At 43.4% G+C, this 24,059-nt stretch overlaps 1 protein-coding gene across 3 annotated transcripts in view; it reads right to left on the bottom strand.

Annotated features, from left to right (window-relative positions):
* PDE4D (phosphodiesterase 4D) overlaps positions 1-24,059 on the bottom strand; it is a 650,804-nt gene that overhangs the window by 415,474 nt on the left and 211,271 nt on the right. The window contains exon 1 of one of the 3 annotated variants that reach the window (XM_081929702.1): positions 18,797-19,356. The exons of the other annotated variants lie outside the window; for them this stretch is intronic. Coding sequence (XP_081785828.1) covers positions 18,797-19,227 — 431 coding nt within the window. The 5' untranslated portion in view covers positions 19,228-19,356. Of the gene's footprint in view, positions 1-18,796; positions 19,357-24,059 lie in introns of those variants that run through there. 3 annotated transcript variants of the gene reach the window in all.

The following is a 24,059-nucleotide window of genomic DNA, read 5'->3' as shown; positions in this document are numbered from 1 at the left end:
GTTCTTTGGGGTTAATCAATGTCAATTAGCTTGAGGCTAGAGAAAAAGGTAAGATGAAAGGGAAATCGGGACCTGGGCGCAGATTCAATAAACAGAACAAGGCAGAAGTGAATCCCACTTCCATTCCAAATTCTGTAGAAATGGATTTAGACACTAGGAGAGGATATATTGTTTAGTTATTATCCTTCCTTGCTTATGTTAGTGAGATCTGCAGGGTACCATCCTTTGCAGCTTAAACTTGGAAGGTAAGACAATGTTTATTTAACCTTCTAGAAACAATAACCCAGGACGTTTTAAGGCAGACTGGATTCTCCTGGTATTACCCCTTTTCTCTCCCATAAAAACAACAATCACATGCACATTGTTTTGTGAAGAAATAAAAGTAGTATTTACTTACGTAATCTAGATCTCAAAGCAGCAACTACAGTAACAAGATGAAGGTGGGTTTATAAGAACTTTCTAAGTTACAAAAGGAGAAAATGTAAGTGCCTGAGCTGCAGAGCTCTGACACGCACTTGTGGTCAGTTTGAAAGCATGACGAAGAAAGAAGGGGCTGCCCAGGAGGGAAGGACGGATGTGGTATTATAGCTTCCTGCCAAGTCAGACAAAGGAAGTGATCTCACAGAGTTCTATCTAGCAAATTTTACAGGAAAGCTCTGTGAACCTCAGCCACATGAATGGTTGGTTTGACTGAAATAATGCCCCACAAATTCTCCCTGTGGGTTTGATGATTTTTCCATTTTGTCTTTTTTGGAATCTCAAGGCAGTGAAAAAGGAGAGTTGCCATGAGGATGGGGGCCCTCTTTGCTGACACAGGACCCGGAACCCTGGATCCCTTTCTGCTTAAGGGTGGCCTGTCTGAAGTGTCTCATGGTTAATTTAACCCCCTCCCTTTTGCTGTTGGCTCCTTGTGGGCAAGATATTTCATTGCAAAAACTCTTCATTATGAATTGTTGAATGGATTTCTTAATGTGTGTTTCATATGGTTAAAAAGGTAAAGGGACCCCTGACCGTTAGGTCCAGTCGCAAACGACTCTGGGGTTGTGATGCTCATCTCGCTTTATTGGCCGAGGGAGCTGGCGTACAGCTTCCAGGTCATGTGGCCAGCATGACTAAGCCGCTTCTGGCGAACCAGAGCAGCGTACGGAAACGCCATTTACCTCCCCGCTGGAGTGGTAGCTATTTATCTACTTGCACTTTGACATGCTTTTGAATGCTAGGTTGGCAGGAGCAGGGAACAAGCAACGGGAGCTCACCCCATCCTGGGGATTCAAACCACTGACCTTCTGATCAGCAAGACCACAGCGCCACCCGTGTCCCTCTCATATGGTTAGCTGACCTCTATTTGTGTGTGCTTTATGCTTATTTAAAATTTCCAAACTTTTCATGCTGGTGACACACTTCTTAGACGTGCATCATTTTGCGACACAGCAATTCAGTTTTACTAGCAAACTGGAGGTTAAACTAACCCCTTTCTAGCCCAAGGAGGAATGCAGGGAGCATTCACATGACACACACATTGCAGCTACACACTAATGGGCCGTGTCACACAATTTGAAAAGCTCTGTTTTAAAAGAACTGTTACAGTTGAACTAATAATGTTGTATTGTAATGTATTGTTATGAGTTTGTTTGTTTGTTTGTTTGTTTGTTTAAATTGTCTGTCCTGCAAACTGCTTTCTGAACAGTGTATGTCTGAAAAAATATTCTACGGCTCTGCAGAATTTTGGCAAACAATTGATATTCAGCCTTGGCAATCGGCATATGCCAGTTTTTGCAATTGTACCTGACAGCTGGCATGCCACAACAATCAGTACTGAACAGTGTTTGACATGCAGCAGTCAACATTTGATAGCATTTGACAGTTGAGACAATAGTTGCATGAACTAGAGAGATGGATAAATAAGTGTGGCATCCAAGGAGCCCTTTGTATATTCTTCTTTCCTTCCTCCTCTTAGAACCTGGTATCCTAGAAGATCATCTGGTTTAAATGACTGCCCAGTTGGATCCAGCTTTGCTTTTAGGACTAGATATACCTTTTATATTTATATAAAAATGTGCTTATTGAATTTTCCAAAAATATATATCTAATATAGATATATAAAAACTGAGGATGTTTATTTTTCCATAAGCCACCTTTTGGGGAAAACCCTACCCCACCCTGGGCAACTTCCAATGATGAATATAAAATATTAACAGCAATAAGCTTAAAAAACAATGAAACTCTAATACGAAAAACAGATAAGAAGCTGCGGTAACACAAAACCACACATATCAAGTCCAGTAAAAGCACTAAGACCAAAACAAACCAATAATAATGAATACAGGTTAGAACAGAGGTGGCCTAGAACAGGTTAGGAGCAGAGGGCAGCATTTCCTCTCTGTCTTTTCCATACCCTCCAACATTTCTCCAATGAAAATAGAGACGTCCCCTCCAACATTTCTCCCTCCAACATTTCTCTGATGAAAAATAGGAACGTCCTTAATGAATAGCAGGATATTCTGGGATGAAATCAGAAACTTCTGTAAATCCAGGACTGTCCCTGGAAAATAGGGAAACATGGAGGGTCTGCCCTTCTGCTCTGCTCTTTTGCTGGGAGAGACACATATTGTTCTTTCAAGAGTTCTTAATTGATCATTTGCAAGTGGGGAGAGTGCTTTTGTACTTTGGTCCTCCTTGGGGCCTTCCCTTATGCATCTAGTTGGCCGCTATGAGAACAGGGTGTTGGACTAGAAGGGACTTTAGTCTGATCTAACAGAACTCCTCTGATGTTCTAGAGGACCTCAGCAATTAGGCCAAGGACCACTTACAACCCTAGAGATTTCCCACACCTGGTGCTAGAGGAACTTAATACATGTACAAGTATTAATTATCATTTATACAGTACATAGAAAAGTGAAGAGAGAATGGGTGTAGATGACAAGCAGATTGTAGCTATTGGGTAAAAGTAGCATCTGCCATCATCTGCTAGGTTAAAGAGAAGTAGATTCCTAATCCATTATGGGGAGGGACAGTTGCTTCACTTGAGAGATCTAGGTCAGGTAGCAAGTTATTACAATTCTTCAATATTTCAGTCTCTAAGCACCTATCAGTCCTATAGAAACTCTTCATTTAACTTGGCTGAAAGAACAAATGGAGACACATAAAGGATGAATTAGAATGCCTCTTGATCAGAACTAACAAGTTTACTTAACCAAGAAAGAAAGTTTGCTAATTAATGCAAAGAATATAGAATTGCAATCGAGGACATAAAATGAGTGAAATACTTCCAGCTTTGTATTATTGCCCCCAGCCAATGCAGTAGCTTAGACTGTTCCTGGGCCCAGTTCCAAGGGCTGGTATTAACCTTTAAAGCCTGAAATGGCTTGTGGCCAGATTGCCTGAAGGATCACCTCCTCCCACATATACCTGCCCGGTTATTAAGATCTGCCACAGAGACTCTTCACAAACATGTTTCAGACTGCAACTTCCATTGGCTCAGTCAGCAGATCCACCCTCAAAACCATGTCTGTGGAACAGATAAGACAAGCTCTGCCCTATATGCTAGAACAGGAGACTGTTCCTAAAGCAGGTTATGCCCTTGTCAAGAGATGTGCAGACAAATATCCTATAAACATAGAAAGCCATGTTAAGGGTTTTCAGTTTTCAGTTAGCAGAAGCTGTATTTTCTGGATTCCAAGAAGCTGGTAGACAGACAAAGAGAGGCTGATTTCTGACTCAAAACCTGTTTTGTTTTATTGGCAGCCTCAGATGATGATGCATGTATAGACTGCCCATTAACCATGTCCTCTGGGCAAGTCGTAACTTTTTGAAAGCAGTAAAATAGAAAGCCGTAAACTATAGTATACAACTATGCCTAAAGTTAGTGCTCTTAGATATATAGTCAACAGCATCATTAATTAAAAACTACTAATATTGGCAATGCATGCCCAATCTGTTACTTTGATTTCGAAAAGGAATGTGGAACCTGTTGCCTTCCAGATGTTGTTGGACAGCAACTCCCATCATCTAAGAGCATTGGCCATGGGGCTGAAGCTGAAATCCAACAACATCTGGAGGGACACCAGTTCCACAGTCCTGATTTGAAATTCTTCTCTTTCCAGAAGATCACTCCCCTTCTGACTGAAATGAGACCCAAGTAGAGTGTTTCCTCACACCTGTACTTCTCCTGTCCCCAACTCAGCTTTCCAGTTTTCTCTTGTCTGAATATTCTTATAAGACACCAATCACTGTCTTTCAACCTAAGCTCAGATGCTTCCTTCTCCTCAGAGTAGATTTTACACACACAGCTCAGGAGCTATAGAACCAGCTGAACACCAGAACACTCAACTTCCCCAGCTCTCTAACTCTCTCTGCTGATTTTTCTTTTCCCTACCAAAGTGCTGTCTCCATCCCCTCTGGCTAGCTGTACCCACAGCCGATCAGGACGAGGTTTCCAGCTCAGCATTTTTAAGCTAGTCCACTCTGGTGGAATTCCACAGCATTGCATCACCAGACTCTGGTCTAGCCTAGCTTTCTGTCACAGCATAGCTATGGATTCAGTGCAGATAGCAAATCAGGTCTCTTTTATGCAACAGAAGCACCTCCAGTTAATAGTTTCTGTGGCAACCAGTCACTTGTATGCTTTAGTCAAGCAAATAACTTGTCAAACTTGGCTATAAGCCATGAACTTAACAAGGAGACTGGCTTCACCACTTCAGCTGCCTCTCCTACAGAATCTCATCTTACAGATATAAAATAATAGGTAACCTCCAGACCAACCTCCAGGCCACAATTCTGTAACAATGCAGTCTTGAAAAATGTAACCAAAACGTGGTCTGTTCATGGGATGCTTTTGGTTACATGAGATAGCTGCTTAAAAAGAAGATAGAGTTGTGTAAACTAGTTCTGCAGCAAGGCTGCATGGCTGCATACATGCCCTCTTCAGCCTCAATCTGAGTTCTAGATACTTCAGACTGTGTTGGATGTGCCATTGCATGCTCTATCTGCTTTTTAGCATGTCATAAAACGATGTTAAATTTGGTTAGTAGTATGGTTACCAACTTCAGGGCTGACAGTCACCACATTTCTGATATTCACACAAACATGCATATGCAAACAGCCTGCAAACAATTCCCATCAGATTGGTGAAGGCTGAATTAGATGAACTCATAGAGGATTATCTATCCATGGTTACTAACCATGAAGGTTGCACACAGTCTCCAACTTCAGAGACAGAATGCCTCCGCGTACCAGCTGCTGGACAGCAACCGATAGAGAAGACTCTGCCTTCGTATCCCACTTTTGGTCTTTGATCTGATCCAGGAGAGCTCTTACGTACAACTACTCTGATGCATACATTATTATTGTGGTGAGATCATTTCAATTATAATCATAACACCACTGTAGTAGCCTCCCTTTCAAATAAGATAGCTTACCAGGAGGTGGAGGGTTGTGTGGCAGTGAAGTCCGGTGCTCTGAAGAGGAACACTGAGTGAGATGCCTGTAGCTGTTGCCTTGCTAATTTTCCCAGAATGCTTCTGGGCCCTACACTTGGTTCCAGAGACATGCTGTGAAAATCCAGATAGCGGCAGTTGCAGCCTCCACATGTGGCACCTCTTTTTTGCTGTGCCAGGCCGTTGGGGGGGGCAGGCTAAGAAGGAGGCCAGCAGCAATGGTGAGCTGTCTAGTCTCTGTGGGTCATGGCATTTGCCTGTACATGCTGAGTCCAGACACTAGGCTTGATATCAACAGAAAGGCCCTTGAAGCCCATATAAAGAAACAGTTCTAAAAGCTTTCTTTCCTCCCATTTTTAGTGCAGCCATGCACACTGCATATTCCTTTAAATATGTCTCTTTTGGTGGTCTTCTATCCAAGTAAAACCAATCCTAATCTTAGCGTATCGCTCCTATGAAATCTGAGTGCCTCATTGCCCAGTGTGATATGCCTGCAGGCTAAGATTTATAATTGGGTAGAGGGGGAATTATATTAATACCAGCTGATTGTGCTGGTAGTCTATGCATGCCAGTTCTGTACTTGCTGTGCTTGTTCCATCACTGCTGGGTAGCGCTTAGCAAATGACAGCTACTTTTAAAATATGAGAAGAGGTGCTTTACAAAAAGGAATAAAACATGCCTAGCTTTTAAAGATTATTAGCATGAACTGGATTTTTAAAAACACAATCCATATCTTAAGTGAACTTAAGGACTGTAAAGAACTCCAGGGATGCGAGAGAAACTTTCAGCATAAAGCCCTCTTCTATTTGACTGTGGATAGAATTGATTTCTTCTATTTGGATGCATTCGTTAGCCACCAAAGCAACGATTCCCCAAGGAGCTGAAATGTATATTGACAGATTGGTTGAATTCAGAAATCATAATAAATGATGGTTTGTGATGACTGGAATGTGCCTATGCTAGAGTCAGGCTTGCTAGCTGCTCCTTGCCCTCTCCTCCTCAGGTTCAGCATGAGGAGACTAAAACCTTTTGCTTCCTCTTTTGATTAATCATGGTATTAAATTGGTAATACTCTTGCAAGTTACCTATCCTCTACCAATCCTCTGCCAATAGACAGGACAGAGTGTATAAGCATGCTAATGACACATCAGATCCTGAGGACACAGCAAAGGAAAGTGGCTTCTGAAATAATCAATTCGCTTCACGCCATGATTTTAAGTGCATTTACCTACTTGGCAGCGAGTCCTACTGATTTTAATGAAAATTACTTTCAAGTAAACATATTGGGATTGCAATCTAACATTATTTCTTCAGAAAAATTATTAATGAAAAGGTGAGTTTAGAATTTAGGAAGGTTCCCCGTTCTTCTCAGGCTACAGCATGGAATTTATCTACACACACACCCCGGTAAATCCACTCAGTTTAGCATGTTTAGTATACAGTCAGTTTGTCACAACTGAGCAATTAATTTGCTGCTTCATCACAGTAATAAATCGACCTATAGATGTTGCTCTTCCTTAGATTGGATGGAAGTAGGACCCAGGATGCCAGCTCCTGGAGAGATGACTTTCTAGAGAGGTTGTTCATTACACTGTGAAGGCTCCCAGGTCTCAAGAATAAAGTTTGTGATGTCATCAATTCAGTTTGCAGGAGTTTCCGCATGAAGAAAAGAAGACAAAATACCCTTCATGTATTGCATGCCACAGCTTGCAGAGTATAATTATCTCTAGCCAAGGAACAGTTAATATGCCGGAAGAATAGAGCCAATACAATAAGGCTGCAACCCTATACACACTAAAAGGGAATGATTAAAACACAATTATCCATGTTAAACAGGTTTCACTTTTCAAAGAAACTGCGGATTTTTATGTGTGTGTTTACCTCCTTTCAATGTACATTTTCCCTCACATCCATTCCTATTTTACAGTGTACCAGGGTGTGATAGAAATCTCATTAGAGAAACGAGACCTAGATTTATGGATTTCACTTGTGATTCAGTTAGCATATTTACATCAATGTCATCATTGAGTGGAAATGATGAATGATGCTGAAGCCTCAGGCAGGAACAGAAGCAACAGAAATCAGTTTATCTGCTGGTTCCTTTTTGACTACAAAATTGAGCAAAGTTATTATTTAAACTGGAACAATAGACAAGCAGGGTTCTCAACACGGTTAGTAATTCAGGCAATTGGATATGATTGCATGTATAAGCCAATATATAAGAGTACAATCAAGAGAAAGTTCTATTCCCATTGTCATCAACAGAGAATCCAGGGTATAGCTAACACCCCTTCCTTTGAGCTGAGTCATTCAATCTGCTTTGAAGATTTAAAGTAGATCTGTGCAGAAACAGCCTCTTGAAATTATCCAGGCTATTTGTGGGCAGACAAAATGGGGGAGCAGCAAACCATTTCACCAAGTTTATCCATGGAGAGGAGAAACTCTCTCAACAGAATTAGCCCTGGGTTTTGGCCGAGTATTTTTGAGGTTGTTTCTAATATTATTGGTAAGTCATTGAGCCCAAACCCTGCTTTGGTCCTTCTGTCACTAGACGCTGATCTAGACCCTCCTCTTACATAGAAAAACATAACTGCCGTGCTGTTTACTGCTGTCTGCTTAGAGATCGTTTCTCACTGCAAAGACCCCAAAGGTCCATCCCTGACAGGATGGCAAGGGGAAGCTTGAAATCTGGCTCTTTCTGAGCATCTAACGCAACAGAGAAGGGTTATTGGGGGTCATGCTAAACACAATCATTTTGACAATGCATGGTTCCCATAACTTAGCTAGGTAAATAGAACTGATGTCATTGTCAGATCTCCAGCTACTTACTGATGGAGAGGCTATGCCAAGGATAAAGCATTGGTGATACATTCAGTGATACATTCAGTTATTTGACAGTGTCCCAGATCAGTATGCCTTCTTATATGTGACTGAGGTATGCATGTAACACTCTACATTCCCCCCCCCCCCAAGTTGAACAAAGTAGTTTTATTATAAAACCAACAAAACTTTCTAAAGAAAAGAAAAGAAAAAGAATCAGTGACAATACTAGCGTTTTTCACAGTAACTACTGGTACAGAATGGGCTACTGGCCTGATCCAGCATGCTCTTATTTTCTCATGTGCCTGGAGAGACCTTCTCTGGAACCCACAGTATCCCCTCCCCTCACTGAAATTGGCCTGAAAGAAAGCATTCCTTTGTAGCCAGTAGAATAGGTCATGGTCTATACTTTGTTGTGCAGTGTGTGTGGCACCCACAACAAATTATGCTGACTGAAAATGAGCCTGCACCTCTTGATCATTCCACGTCCAAAGTTATGCCTCTTCTCTCCACCCCAATGACTCAGTTAATCAGGGTGTGTGCAGAATCAGCCTGAAGAAATGGCCGCTGCAAGCAAATTGAAGCATGTGAATTCTCCCTCTGTCTGGGATTCCCCAATTCTCTTGGTTCTTTGTGAGCCTGGCAGAGAGTCAAGGCCAACATCTGAAACCACAAAAACCCAGGGTGTCTTCCATTCATCTGCTTGTAAGGTGCTTCGAAACATAATCTCTTCTATTTCTAGGTTTCCTGTTAAATAAAGGTTAGCTGGGTAATTAAGTATTTTCTTTTCTTTCAAAAAGCAATCTCCTACTTCAGAATGTCTTGATTCTTAAATAAATGCATTTCACTGGAACCCTGGAATGTGAATCTTGATAGGTTTTACCCAACCCTCACCCAGGTCAGTGCACACATCAGCCTGGTTTCATGGAGTGTAAAGGAAGCCCTGTAAAGAAGCCAAGTGTAGACCATTTTCCTGAATTCCCTGCATGTTCCAGAAAGGGATAAAAATGGCAGCTTTACCTCAGAGTAAGTGACAAAGAGTATCTTGCAGCCAGCCCTACACTGGGGTGGAGGGTGAGCGAACCCTTTTACCACAATGGGCAATGGGTGGAAAGAAGGAGGATTTCCATGAGGGAGGGGGAAGAGAGTCAAATTATTCTCTGCCGCTGAGCCACTGAAGAACTATGAGGATGTAAGGGTCCTCCTGTGCCACTATGTTACAGTAGCTTGACTGGCCTCTGCTAAAAGCCAGACGTTTAGTGGTCCCATGCTGGGGAACACTCTTCCAGCAAAAATTGGGCAGGCACCCTCAGTTTTGATTTTCAGGTTTCTATTGAAGCCAGTTTTATGTCGACAAGCCTATTCAATTTTTTGCTCGGACAGTCATTGTAAATCATTTTGCACTATTTTATTGTATATGCTATTGCGCAGTGCCATGTTATATTGTATGAATCGGTGCCATAAAAATAATTTCATCAATAAAATCTTGTGTGACAAGCAATATTAGGCCCCCAAAGGTCTGCATTTATATTTCTGAGATGGGAAATAATAGTTGCAGTGACATTAATGTGATGAATTCAACTGCCCATAAAAGAGGATTCAAGCAGCCAGCACAGATACTTCAGAACATTACTGCTTTTAATTTAAACTTTTCTTTCAGTGACTGCTTCAGCATTCATAGCCCTTCAGTTTTTAATGTCTTCAATAAATATTACACACCCCTTAAGCGACAAACTGTAACAGTGAGTTTTGTTAATAAAAAAAAACCTCTTTAAGTATATTACTTTAATAATTGTGGGTGTTCCCCCATCACTATTCATAAATTAGTCCTGGAAAAATTAATGGAAAAGCATTCATAGGCAGTAGGTAGGCTAAATGTCTTACTCCAGTATATAGGCATAAAACAACAGAACAGTTTCCAGGCAAGGCAGCTGATCAGACGCTTCATAATATTGTTCTGTGAGCTGCCCTGTAAAACCCCTGCCTTGGCATGAAGAGCATCATAAAGGAAGGGAGGAGGAAAAGGGGAGAGACATATATCGAGGGACATATATCTTTTATCCTTCTTACAGGTACTTGGTGGCCAGACAACTGAGTTATTTGCCTATCTCAAAATGTATTATTATTATTACTACTACTACTACCTGGTATTGCTGTGTTTTAGTTTCACTGTTTGAGATACAGATTGTATATACACTAGCATATAACTACAGCATATAACAAATGCCATTTATTTGAAAGCTGTTTAGAGACTGTTCTGGTATTAAGCAGTAAATCAATATATAAAGTGAAACGAAATGAAGTATGTGTTCATACTGAAACCACAAACCAATTCAGTTATCAGTATTTGATAAAATGTTCAAACTAGTCTGCAAAGCAGGGAAGTATGAAAGCTTTAGCCATTGTTAGCTGAGTTTTGCCATATTAGTTAGATCAATTGGCTTAAAAATATATGGTTCCCTGATTAATCAGCCAGGAGATTTATTTTTGGGGGGTGGGGGTGGTCTTATTTGTTACGGGCATACTCAGTGCTATTTTTCTAGAAAACAAGGTGCTGGAACTCACCATGAACACCTCCCTCGTTCTCTTAGAATGGCAGTGGTGCCCACCGGACAAGTGCCGGAAGTGAGTTCCAGGGAGTTCTGGCTGAAAAAAGCCCTGGAAATAGTTCTAAAAAGATTATTTCTTTCCTCACAGGGGAGGGAATGACTTTTGTAAAACAATATCTGATCCAACACATGTGCTTCATCTAAAAAAGAAAAGGGAGGAGGTTTCTATCCAGTGTTAGTCATGCTCAGAGTAGACCTACTGGAGCTTTGGAAATGACTAAATTAGGTCCATTAATATCAGTGGATCTACCCTGTGTATAACTTCCTTAGATACAATCCCCACACCCCAATTATTCCTTTTGCTTCAAAGCAATTTTTACTCATGTGCATATTTATTTAAATCTAATTGAGTGCTTAATCAGCTAAAACACAAATTATTGATCAATTAGGCTTCCTTTAAATGGGTGGCAATGGTAGTTATTAAAATATAGGTGACCTTGTTAAAAGCAGATATAAGAGGAATTTCAAAATAAACAAAATACGCAGGGTGCATCGTGGTTATAGAAGTCGTCCATTGCATCAAACAGATATAGGCCCAGTTCTCACTTGACATTAAGCCAAAACAAACTTTGTGTGAGCATGCAGGTTCTCAGAGGAGTTTATGGCCACTATGCAGGTTCTCAGCATGGTCCTCCTGGTCTCATGCTGGTTGGGGCTAAGCCACAGAGGACCATGAAAGAATGCAGAACTCTTGATCTCTGGGAAGCCATGTGTTCACTTGGGAACCTTTTTCAACTTGAGGGGTACACTGCCTTCTTGGGGGCACATGCCAGTGAGTGCATGGAGCAACTATTATTTTTGCATATGTCAGGTTAGTTTCTTCACACACTCACACACCCCTCTCTATCCCCCACTCAGGTAAGTAAGAGTCATTATCAGAGTTCAATTATACATTCTAGCCAGGCAAAACCACTCAAGGAGAGCGCATACCAATGCTGGAACATGAGGAGAGTCCCTAAAAACTCTGCTCCCACTCACATAAAAACTGAAGTCTAGGCTCTCCCTAAGCATACAGTTGATGAGTTGTAAATTCCAAGAGAACCAGTTAATCTCAGATGGAGGTAGCTGAGATGAGGTTGGGTTAGGCTAGATAAAGGGCAGGCAGGGAGATAGACTAATGAGCACAGGAGGCTTCTAAAGCAGTACATCACAAGGTGCTGTGTCACTGGTTCCTGGCCCAGAGCTCCTGCTACCAGCTATCTTCTGCATCCCAGACACCTGCTTGGATTTCACTCAAAAGCAGCAGGCACCTGACTTCATTCATTCATTCATTCAGGCAGTCAATTAATATAGTGCCTTTTAGCAAGGGGTGGGGGTGGGGAGTCCCTCCCAAGGTAACTTACAGAAATGGAAAAACAAGCCCAATAATGTAGATACAACTGAAGCAATCCTAAAACTCGAGGAGAAAACGTAAGCATCCAACAGCCAGCATGTACAGCACATCAGTAAAACAATGAACAAAGTAGAAAAGCTGTTAAGGATGTTCCCAAAGCCATATGTATATCTAAGGTGGGAGGGCATCCAGAAATGTGGGGTTGCCACTGAGAAGGTGGCAATCTGATAGACCTTGATGTTGGGCTAGAAAGCAGGACCTTCAAGGCTAGTTTGGGGGACTGGGGAGGGTCATAATAGATGCATGCAATCCTTCAGATAACCTGATCCAAACCAATTCAAGGCTTCAGGAAGTATTGGTGTAATATGATCAGAAAGCTTGAACTGGCCCCCTCCTACAAGCATTCTGGCAGCTACATTCTGTACCAGTTTAAGTTTCTGAATAGTTTTTAAAGGCAGCCGTATGTAGGACTACAGTATTCCAGTCTTGGTGACATATGCTTATAGTTCCCTCTTTGAGTCAGCAGATTTGGTAGCACAGGGAGTAGAGAATCTGGCAGCCAAGACTGCTCCATTTCAGACCCATGTACCTAGGTGACGTCACCTAAGTTTGTGTCCCGAACCTGTGCCAGTAACAATGGTAAAAATATAGAAAAGCAACTGTAAACCATTAGAGCTTCTGGAGATATTTACAGCAAGTTTCCACCAGAAAAGCAATAGAGAGACAAGGAGAAACAGGAGAAACAAACAGTGAAGCAAGTCCTTTCTTGTTCCTTTAGAAATAGATGCTACAATACTATACAATACAATAGACACTACAGAAACTATACTACAAGAAAACTAATTCAATCAATAGGGCCACCAAGGCTACAATCAGTAGACATTTCCTTGGAACTCATTCAACTCAATGGGATTAATTTCTGAATAAACACACAGAGGATTGGGCCACAAAGTTATCTAGACCACAGACAGAATCAAGTGGACTCCCTGTTTGTTTAATGGATTATTACACTGCCATCCGCACTGCCGTCAGTAGAGAATACGCTTGAGCAAACATATTTATGCTGATCTAATCTTTGTATGCCACTTTCGTTCCTTGGGAATTCTAGCAAGAAGCAAAAATTAAGTCCTTTCATCAGCATTTCTACCTTGCCTTAATGCTTGTGCCAAAGAAAAGCATTATTCTTTACCTTGGTGGTTCTTGTAAACATGGAAGATTTTGAACATTTTACTGGGGGAAATGGGTCATAGGAAGGAGATGGACAAGCCAACTAACAAATGTTTGTTATTAGGAAACTTGCAACTATCAATGTAGTTTGTAGGTGGAGCCAGAGCCAGTGATACGTGCAGCCAACTAATTATAGGTTTGTTCCCATCTTTCTTCCTGCCAAGTTCTACAAGGGCAAAACTGAGACCGAGGAGGACAAAGTTTGCAGCCAGTTTAACTTGTTGTAAAAAGGTAAGCAGGTGGGGGCTGGTCATGAGTAAACTCAGGTTGGTGAGGAAGTGCCCTGTCATCCTTAATGGACATGCCCCTCCCCCCGCCCACCAACACGGGTAGTTGAAATCCAACAGCATCTCAAAGGCACCGCGTTGGCTATCACTGTCCTAAAGAATACTCCTGCTCTGTGCAGGCATATAGTTTCATGGATCCCTATCCTTCTTGCTCATTCCTTTGCTTCTCCTTCCGAGTCCTGAGCCTCATACCAGTATCATACCTGAGCATTATACCTAAGTGGTTAAACGATGAGCAGAGAAGGAATTGCTTTAGAAAATCAGCACTCCTTCCCTGCACTGCTAACGAAGTGGGCTCTTAGATCTGAGTCAAACGCAGGACTTCTTTACACGGAGAATATACCCATTTTCTTCCCACATTATTTTTGTTCGGCTGTGATCACGAAGGTCTGACCAAAATGTTATTAAAACCAAGTATTCTTTCTTAAGTAAACCGTGAATTTAAGACATCAAGCCCATCAAAAGGGCCTGAGTTATTTGACACCTCCCACATTGTAATAGAATTCTAAGTCTGGTGTGTAAAATAAATGTAGAATTCAAAGGCATGGTGGTTTGGTTTTTCTCAGAAGCATGTAAAACAGTGCAAAATATACTGGGTTTATTTCCAAATATGAGTGCAATTGGATTACAGTTTATGTATTCATTTTATTTAGCCCATTACAAAATCCTATCTAATCTTTATCCCTTATTTTCTTCACAAGAGTTTCACAAGAGTTTAGGTCAATGCATGTTATTTCCCCCCTTTTTATTCTGACAACAGCCCTGTAGTGTAGGTTAGGCTGAGAGAGAGGGACTGGCCCAAGGTTCCCCTTCCCCCCGCCCCATATGCTTTGTAACTGAGCAGAGATTTGAATCTATTTCTCACTGATCTAGGCCATGTTTCACAGTAAGCACTATACCATGTTGACTCCCATAATCATGGAATAACTTCAGCTGCTTTAACTGCAGTAGATAGAGGTTCAGCATAATGCAAATGCTTGTTTGGGTCCAGAGAGTCCCTGAGTAGAGTTCTACTCGTGGAAATCTCCTGCCGGGGGGCTGGGAGACAGATTTTCCCCAATGTCCCCTACAGCCTCTGCACCCTTGCAAATCTGCTCTTGAAGGTTTGAGGGTCCTCTAGAACAGCATCTGAGTTGGCTGGGGCAGGAGGCTGAAGGGGAATCGCTGAATTGTTTCCCCTTTCACAAGCAAGAGCCTCTCTGCTGGATAAAAACACTTGCAGAGCATGAAAGGACTACTTTGGAGCCAGGTTGTGTCTTCATATATCTGACTAAAATGGTCAGTGCTTGAATTACCGGGGGGGGGGGGAGAGCTACTGTTTTTACAAATCTATGGGGCGCCATCATTTGGCCAAAATTGGGGAAATGTGGAAAGGCAGGCTTTGTCGATTTCAGTAAGTCCCCGGTCACACAGACATCCTGTTGCTTTGTATATGTTTAGGACTGAAAGTAATCTGCACACAGAATGCACACTCTTCAATGCCAGTTCTACCCAAGGCTAAATTGCAATTATATATTTTGCAATCTACATGCATCCTGTTACAAATGGATGTGTTTTAGCATAGCCACTTAGGTTTCATGAGTGAGAAAATAAGAGACAAGAGGAGATCAATCTGCTAGTTCAAGATGGTATGCCAGTGAAGCAGAATCAGAAACAGACCTCTAGCCATTGCATTCCCATCCTGGTAACCTCTAGCCTGTAGACTGCAGTCCACCTGTAGCAACGTTGTCTCTCTGGGTGCAGGGCACATGCCAAGCACATTTATTTAGTCAAGACATTCCATTTAATGACAAGGAGCTCCCATGAAGTGATCTTGGTTCTTGTTTGTGATGAAAACAAATTAAAGCATGAGGTTCAACATTTTTTCTCCTTGTCATCACATGCATTCAGCTGTTGCCATTTAATTTGCTTCAGATTTCAACATTTTTGGCTTTTACTTTCCGTGTCTTTGCAGAATGCTTTTGTGCAGGAATGAATTTTCTGCAAACAGGTGGAGACAATTCCACTGACAACTTCATCTCAAATTGTTCTATAAGGTTGTTTCACACTTTTCTCAGAAACAAACCAATATTTTCCACCACCTTAACTCAGTTCTTATGGTGTAGCCAAACTAAGTTATCTGACAAGTATACGAGTATGATACTCAAGTTTTCAAACACTTGTTTGCAACAGTCACACTTGGATTTTTTAAGGTGTACACTTAAATCATAGATGCACTCTTCAAAATGTGTGGAAGGCTCCATTTGACCTCAAAATAACTCATAACCAGTTTTTCCCCTCGCTATTATATGCATAATGAATGCTTGTCTCACCTGAGTGATTAAAGTCATCAGCATTTAGCATTTTTTCAACAGCTATATAATCTACGTCATTTCTATAGGTCACTATATACAGAGTGTGGATGTGGTTGTTCTTTTACAAATATATAGCAAAACAAACAAGCATTTTAATTTATGCTACTCAACAGCTTGTCCTGAAGGACATAAAAAAGTGAACAATATTCTGATCATTTATGCAAATGATCATACAACTTTAAAAAAGTAAGGTATTTTATTAAAGGTTATAAATTATACTAAAAATATAAAAAAATACAAAGCACCTTGACTCATAAGAAACTTCTAAATATGCCTTTGCTGGTTGAAATCTGAAGAAGTCCAAATGCTGTGTGTTTTAAATTATTTTTTAAAATGTCTCAGTTTTGGAGAAAAGCTTTGTGTAATTTATAGAGTGTCTTGAATGCGTGAGTACATTTTACATTTCAAAGTTAGGAGTATTGCCTTTGAAATGTGTTTTCCATAAATATCAATTCATTTTTATACACAACAAACATTATTTTACAAAGTTGGTGAAAGATGGAGCCGTAAAGGAAAATGAAGTCAATGACACACACTGGCTAACACACCTGCAGCCCTAATTTGGAAAAGGGACTGAGTTCTAAAACTCCAACAAGACAAAAGAAACAGTAAATATCAACATTTTAATTTATTACGCTGTCATTCACTGGAGGATTAATACCTGCAGAAAATACTGAGCACTTGGTTTAAGAGCCAATATGGATTATTCTTGAAAGCACTGTGTCACAAGCTTTCCACAATTAATCTTCTTTTGTCCCCAGAAGGTTTAAACTCCATGTAATTATAATTCTAATAAAAGCATTTATTTATTTCAGAATGATCCTATGCACACAGATTTCCAAGTAAGAGAGAAGCTCAGAGAGTTCAGCAGGGCTTACTCCTAGGTGAGTGTGCACTAAGCAGTGTGCCTAATCTCAGCATTTAGACTTTGTTAAGTCTCTCTCTGAGTTTTTCCACCAGACACCCTGACCCACTACAGATCACACTAGTGATGTGCAGTGGCGTAGCGTGGGGGTGCAGGGGGGGCCGGCCGCACCGGGCGCAACATCTGGGGGTTAGGGTTAGGGGGCGCAAATTACTTGCCTTGCCCCGGGTGCTGACAACCCACGCTACGCCACTGGTGATGTGGATATGAAATTACAGTTTGTGGGAGGAGGGAAATAACAGCAACATGATATCACTAATGCTAATAACCACAAGGACTGGATTCTTTGTATCACTGAATGTTTCATCTTAAAAACGACTATAGCAACGTAGAAAGAGAGTGCTAGGGAATTGCCTTATCCAAGTGATGCTTCCCCCTTTACCAGAGGGGCACAATGACACCACCATGAACAAGGTCACGAGTTTGTAGCAGAGATGTGTGCGGCGTGCGATGCAATTTGAAATGTCAGCTCTGGTATTTGTGCATCCCGTGCAGAGTGCTGTAAGAGCACGTTAACCCAGATTATATATAAATCAAGGCAGCTACCCCAATGAAAAATTAATATCCCATTTCCCTCATTCTACTGCTCTGTAATGTACACTCTAGAAAATGGCATGGACCTGCTTACTGCAAACAAAGTCAGAGATCATAAATGGAGCTGTTGTCGCCTGCCAGTAGCAGCTCTCCTGCTGACTGATTGCAAGAGGAAGTTGTTCTTAAACAGTGATGTCACTCTGTGATCTGTCAGTCACCATGTAACAGCAGCAACAACAACACAACCTATAGTTCACTCCATAGGAAGCAATTCAGCAGCCCTTTCCCCGCTTCATATCTCTTTCTGGAAATCAATTAACTGCATCTAATCAAGGGTCAATTTATGAAGCTCTCCCACCAAATTAACCGCCAATAATTTGATACCATGTGTGGGAGTGCAGAACTGTGCCTCTCCATCCCTTTCAGACCCCTCTGAAATCCCAGAGGACTCGCTGTAATAAAAAGCAGGTTATCCTTGAAATGTTTTCCTAAAGTGATGTGTGCATATGAAGCGGTTGAGGGGACTGGAGGGAAGATGGAGGATAGATGGATCCTTTGCTGTGGACTTGCTCACAGCACCAGATACCAGGGGAGTATTACTACACAGTTCCACCTCAAATCACCCACGTGCTTGGTTCCTGAGTCTTTTAAAAGATACTTGCCTTACTTGCAAGGCAAAGGGAAACTAGTTTGCTTGGATTCAACCCCGCTTACCTCTACCCCACCCCCTTTTAGCCTGGGCCTACTATGGGCAAGAAAGATCTGGGGGTCAACAGACAACGTCAAAGGATTGCCCAGATCAACCAGACCCCTACCCTAATTCGCATCCAGTGCCCAAGCTAGTGCCCACTACTCCAAGCACCACATCCAGCGGCCCTCTTGTGCCTCATCCTCCGGTCCCCGGTGGCATCATTCCTCCTGCCTGCCTCCCAAATCCCCCCACCTCCCCCCAATGACCCCCTCGATACCACCGCCCGTGCCCTCTCCCCCTACGGCCCTGTCAATTACCCCTGGCTTCCCGTCTCTCCCATGCTTGCACCCGCCCCATGCTCTCTTTCTATTGCCCCCCGTCCCTTAAAGCTCCCCTCCCCTGGGGGGATTCTTCCCCTCACAAACACCCAACGCCCTCTCTACAACTTAACGCCCCCCCCCCGCTCCGTCCAAGGATCCTCCTCCCTTCTTCCCTCACCTGTCGGAAGGGGTGGGATGGAGGAGGGTGGCTGAAATGACCCTCGGCGCGCAGAGCCCCTTCCCCGCGCCCCTCCCGCGTACCGTCTGAAGCCCTGGAAGGACGAGGGCCAGGACATCCTGGATTTCTTCAGGCCGGGCCGGTGGCCGGTCTCCAGGGCGAAGGACGCGCGGTCCATGGCGCGGCTGTACAGGTAGCGCTCCGTGTCCGAATAGCCCCGGTGCCTCACTCTGCCGCCGCCGCCGCTGCCCCCGACGACGCGACCCCGGGCGGCTGTAGGGAGAGGAGGGGCGGGCGGCGGCGGCAGCGGCGCGGGAGGCGGTGGCGGCGGGCACTGGGGCGCCTGCGGCTGGTGCACGAGGAAGTGGTGCTGCTGGCGGAGCTGGTAGCGGCAGTGGTGCTCGTGGCGCCACAAATGCTTGGGCGCCGCCGGGCTCCCGTCGCCGGGGCCGCCGCCGCCGCCGCCGGGCTCCGCCGCTTCCACCAGGCTGGGGCGGCTCTCCTCAGCCTCCATGCTGGGGCCGCCGCCGCCGACGGGGCAAAAGGCGAACAGAAGCGCCGCGCACCCGCTGTCCTCGCCGCTTGCCGAGCTGCAGACGCGCTCCTTCGCTGATCGCCGGGCGCGCTCGCTAAGCAACGGCGGCGGGGCTGCCTGCCTGCGCGCCTCGCCTGCTCAAGCCCGCCTTGCGCCACTACCGGGCTGCTGCTGCTGCTGCTGCTGAAAAGTTGGACAGCTCCCTGCGCCGGCTGCTGCCAGGCGGCGGGGAAAGGCACTCCCTCGGCGTCTGCTCGCCAACTCGGCCGCTAGGAGACGACGTTGCCTGGCCTTAGGGCTGCCACTTGCCCAAGGGGCGGAGGCGGCGGCAGCCTGCGCGAACCCAGAGCCCCGGAGGAGGAAGGCAGAGCAGCGCCCGGCTGCAGCCAGGGAAGCAGCCGCCGCCGTCGCCGTAGCAGCCGGCATAGACCGGAGTGGGCGCCTGGGGCTGAGCAGCGTGGACGCGCGGCGGCCGAGACTGCTGCGCTGACCTAAGCGGAGTTTTCCTCCAGCTCCATCGCCTCCAATCGCGTCTCCTCCGCCTCTGCGAGCTCCCGGGAGAGGGGCTTCTCGCTGCCTTTCTGCGCTCGCCTCCCCGAGGCTGCCATTCGGTCACTTCTGGTTTTTAGACAGACCCACCCCGCTCTCTCGCTCTCTCTCTCTCCACCCCTCCCCTTAAGAAGTCACTTTGGGTGGCAAAGTTGCACAAAGTCGACGTCGCTGCGAAAGGGAGTCTGGGTTTAAGGAGGGGGGTGTGGAGAAACAGGGAGCCGAAAGCTGTCCCATTTCTTCTTTTGCCCATCCATATATTTGGGGAACTATTTCTCTCTGTGTGGCTTTTTGCAATCGAAACGGGGAGGGAGGCAGAGGTCCTCCGCGCACCAGCGTTCTCCAAAGTGCTCCACTTAAGACTTGAAATATTAAGCTGCTCCTCTCCCCCAGCCCTTCCTCTCCCCGCCTTTCTCTAAGTACTCCTGGCTGCGAATTAACACCGCGGAGCTTTAATTATAACGAGTTCTGCGTCTTCCGTTACGAATAAAAGATAGGTCAAGCTCTTCCATTATTATGAACCACCAGTTTCAGGAGTTTGTGAATGCCGGGGAAAATGCCTTTGAGCAGCTGATTCTCTGTGCGTGACAACAACAAAAAAATGATTCCACTGTTTAAAAACAGACCCGGCTAATCAAAGTGGATTTTATTTTAAGCAGTAAAATACTACTATTCTAAAATAAATTCATAGTACTAGGCGAGAGAGGTCTCCTTTAGGGAGCAGCAGCTATGAATCCTCTTCTCTGTTTCAGATTACCTGCGATGAGAGCATCTAGATCCCAGGTTATTATGAGAGATAGGAACAAGATCAACACAAAAGCGTCTGAAATACCCTGTTTTTCTTGTCTGTCTCTAAAAACAAACAAACCTAACCCCCCCCCCAAAAAAACCTCTCATAAACTTGAATCTATCCAAATAATAGATTTGACCCTAAATGTAAATTTGTGTCTCCGGCTCAGGAAGGCATTCAGACACATGATTAAACCAGTTCATGCAATGATTACATCCACATAAACCAAGGCAAATAGATATTGCACAGAAGAAGAGTTTTGCTGAACCTGGCCAAAGACTCATCTAGACCAGCCTAAGGCAGTCTTCACCAAGACGCTGCCCCTGATGTTTTGGACCACCACTTCCATTAGCCCCAGCATGTAGAAAGTACTACCATATTTGAAAGTGGTTCTATTTCACTTTCAAATGGATGGGCACTTCACTATTAGAGGGTAACTGAGGTGAGCCTGCCATCTTTCTTTTTCACAAATGTGCTCCAGTCAAGTGACCCATGCTTTGCACACAGCTGGAATGCTACCCTAATATTTTGGTTCTGTGCCCAGAAAATGCTAAAATCTTCATACCCTGCATCTGGGGCTTCATGCATGTTTTTCAAGAGACATAACAAGATATGAAGTCTTAGAGCTTTGCAAATGAATTAAAAATTAGGAAGTCACTGGTTCAGATGGCAACCACCCAAGCTTTGTTAAATAACTCAAATATAAAATTCCTGATCTTCCTAATGAAAATATGCAACTTGTCCCTAAACTTGGCCTTTTTCCTAGACAACTGGAAATTAGCCAATACAATGCCAGTTTCTGGGTTTTTTAACTGCATACAGAAGGATCAAGAAAAATATAGGGCAACCGCTTAGCATCTGAATAAAGTGGTGAACAGCATTTTTACAGATAGAATTATTAAGCATATAGAAGAACAAGTTTTCTGAGGAAGACACAGCATGACTTCTGGAAAAGGAAGTCCTGCCTCACTAGCCTTTTGGAGTTCCTTTAAAGTGTCATCAAGTATGTGGATGGGGTAATTTGGTAAACAAGAGATGGGAAGTCTTTTTGGCATGGTACACCAGGTTGCTTTATTATTATTATTATTATTATTATTATTAAATTAATTAATTAAATGTATATACTGCCCTTCATCAAAAGATCTCAGGATGGTTCAGAGAATAAAATACAAGATAAAACACAAGTAAATACTTGGATCACAGCCATTCCAGCAGGGTTGAACCGACTGCCCAACAGGAGATGAGCAGTTACTTCAACTCTACTCATCTACAGGGATTGTCTACACCAGGGTTTCCCAAACTTGGTCACTGGTCCTGCTAGTTAGGGATGATGGGAGTTGTAGTCCAAAAATAGCTAGAGACCCAAGTTTGGGAAACCTTGGTATACATGATCAAGCTCTTCATGGGATGCTCAGTTGTGCAGCCAATCTACATGCATCCCTATCTGCCCCTCACCTGATACCAGGTGTAGAGTAGCCATGGTTGGGGGAAATGGCCTTGTGGGCCAAAGTAGGACATGTGATGGGCCAACTTTGGACCACAGGGTAGAGCTTCTCAACCGCCATCAGCAAGGGTTCCTGAGAAACTTAACACTAGGAATCAGAAGGCACAAGTAATTGATTAAACAAGAGGAAGCAGAGAATAGGAATCAATGAAAAATTCTTGAAATAGAGGGAAGTAAGCCATGGGGTCCCCCTGAGACTTTACATAGTATTCAGTGCTGTTTAACTTGTTCATAAGTGATCCAGAGTTAGTGATGACCATCGTGGTAACCAAATTTATAGATAATACCCAGTTATTCTAGAAATGGAAAACTCAGGCAGACTTGGAGTGCCACTCCAAGTGGTGGATGGGCAACAAGAAGTGGAACATGGCTCAGGGTAAATAAATGCAAAGTAATCACACAACGGCAGAGAATTCAAAGTTCACATACACATTGATGAAATCTGAGCTCGTGGATTAACCCAGGAAAGAGATGTTGAGGCTGATGGTTCAATGAAAATACCAGCCTAGTATATGGCAACTGAGAAAGAGACAAAACCCACACTGAGGAATAGTACTGAAAATTCAGCCTCCAGTATTGCAATGCCTTTCTACAAACCTATTGTGCAGCCACATTTTGAATACTGTGCACAGTATCCCCCCTCCATCTCAAAAAGAGTATTGTAGGAATGGAGAAGGTGCAGGAAAGGCTAACTAAAATTAACAGAGGCTATGACAAAAGGTGGGCAGGCGGAATGGGAGGGGCAGTTATCAGGTGCGAACACCCATGGCAGGGCCACCCACTCCCTGAGCCAACAGATGCAGTCACTACCAGTGCAATCCTATGCAGCTTTACTAAAAAGTAAATCTTGCTGTGTTCAATGGGGCTTACTCTCAGCTAAGTTTGGACAGACTTTCAGCCTAGATCAACGTCCTTGAATTTTCCAATACACTTTCAATGGACCTCATTTTGCTAAGGAATTGAATGAGTTCTTGAATGGCATTGACTAAGGCCTAGTTCCTACTAAACCACAAAGTGTGGTTGATGTTTTCTTATGGTTGCTTCCTACACCTCTCTGGTAGCATCAGATTGGAGGAACTACATCAGAGGGATAGGATCATATGGGAAGAACTAAATGGTTTCTAATGCTGATGTAATTCCTCCAATGCCCTGCCCTGCCCTTCCATATTGTTCTTCTATTCCTGTGTTACCTGAGTGGGAGTACAATGGGACACAGCTCCAGGAAAGTGGCAGCCACACTGCTCTGGTAATGTGGGGTCTAAATCTTAGCCAGTCTTTATATAATGAGCTCTCTAAAGTCTATGGTATATTTATTGAAAACTTCAGACAAACCAGCTCTGTATTTTGCAGTTGCACAGTTTTCACACAGTATCTGGTTTACGGCAACAGCATCCTTCTTCTGGAAGTGGAAAAAGAATTCAGCAGATAATCGCTACAGAAATACACTGGAAACATGAATGAATAAACAGAAGAAAGCAAGGCTTTTAAATCACAGAGGCCTGATTAAGAATAAAAGATGCAGATACATTTGAAAACCACATGTCGTAAGAGAGAGAGGACAGTGTTACCAAAGCAGACAAATACTGCAGCATAAATTTAAATAAAGCATTTATCGTCCATTTCAAACAAAGGGGCAATGTAAGATAAGGCTAACATTAATTTGTCAACTTCAACATGCTTTCTGAAGTCATATACAGTGGTAGGGAGAGCAAAATTAACACTGAAGAGTCTCTGAATGTCCTACATGATTCCACAATTTACAGACCAATCCTACGCATGCATGCTTGGAAATAAAACTCACTGACTTTAATGGGACTTTCTCCCAAGTAAATGTGCTATTGAAACCCCATTCGCTTTTCCTCTAGTCAGTTGCTTAGTGATAAAATCAAAACATGGTGATTTAAAGAGAGTTACCGGTAACCTTTTCCCCAAGACATTTTTTTCTGATTTAGGCTGCAATCCTATGCA

Source organism: Podarcis melisellensis, assembly GCF_964234715.1.
Source record: "Podarcis melisellensis genome assembly, chromosome: 11".
Taxonomy (NCBI): domain Eukaryota; kingdom Metazoa; phylum Chordata; class Lepidosauria; order Squamata; family Lacertidae; genus Podarcis; species Podarcis melisellensis.
Note: the sequence above shows the minus strand (reverse complement) of the source record. Positions and strands in the feature narration are given on the sequence as shown.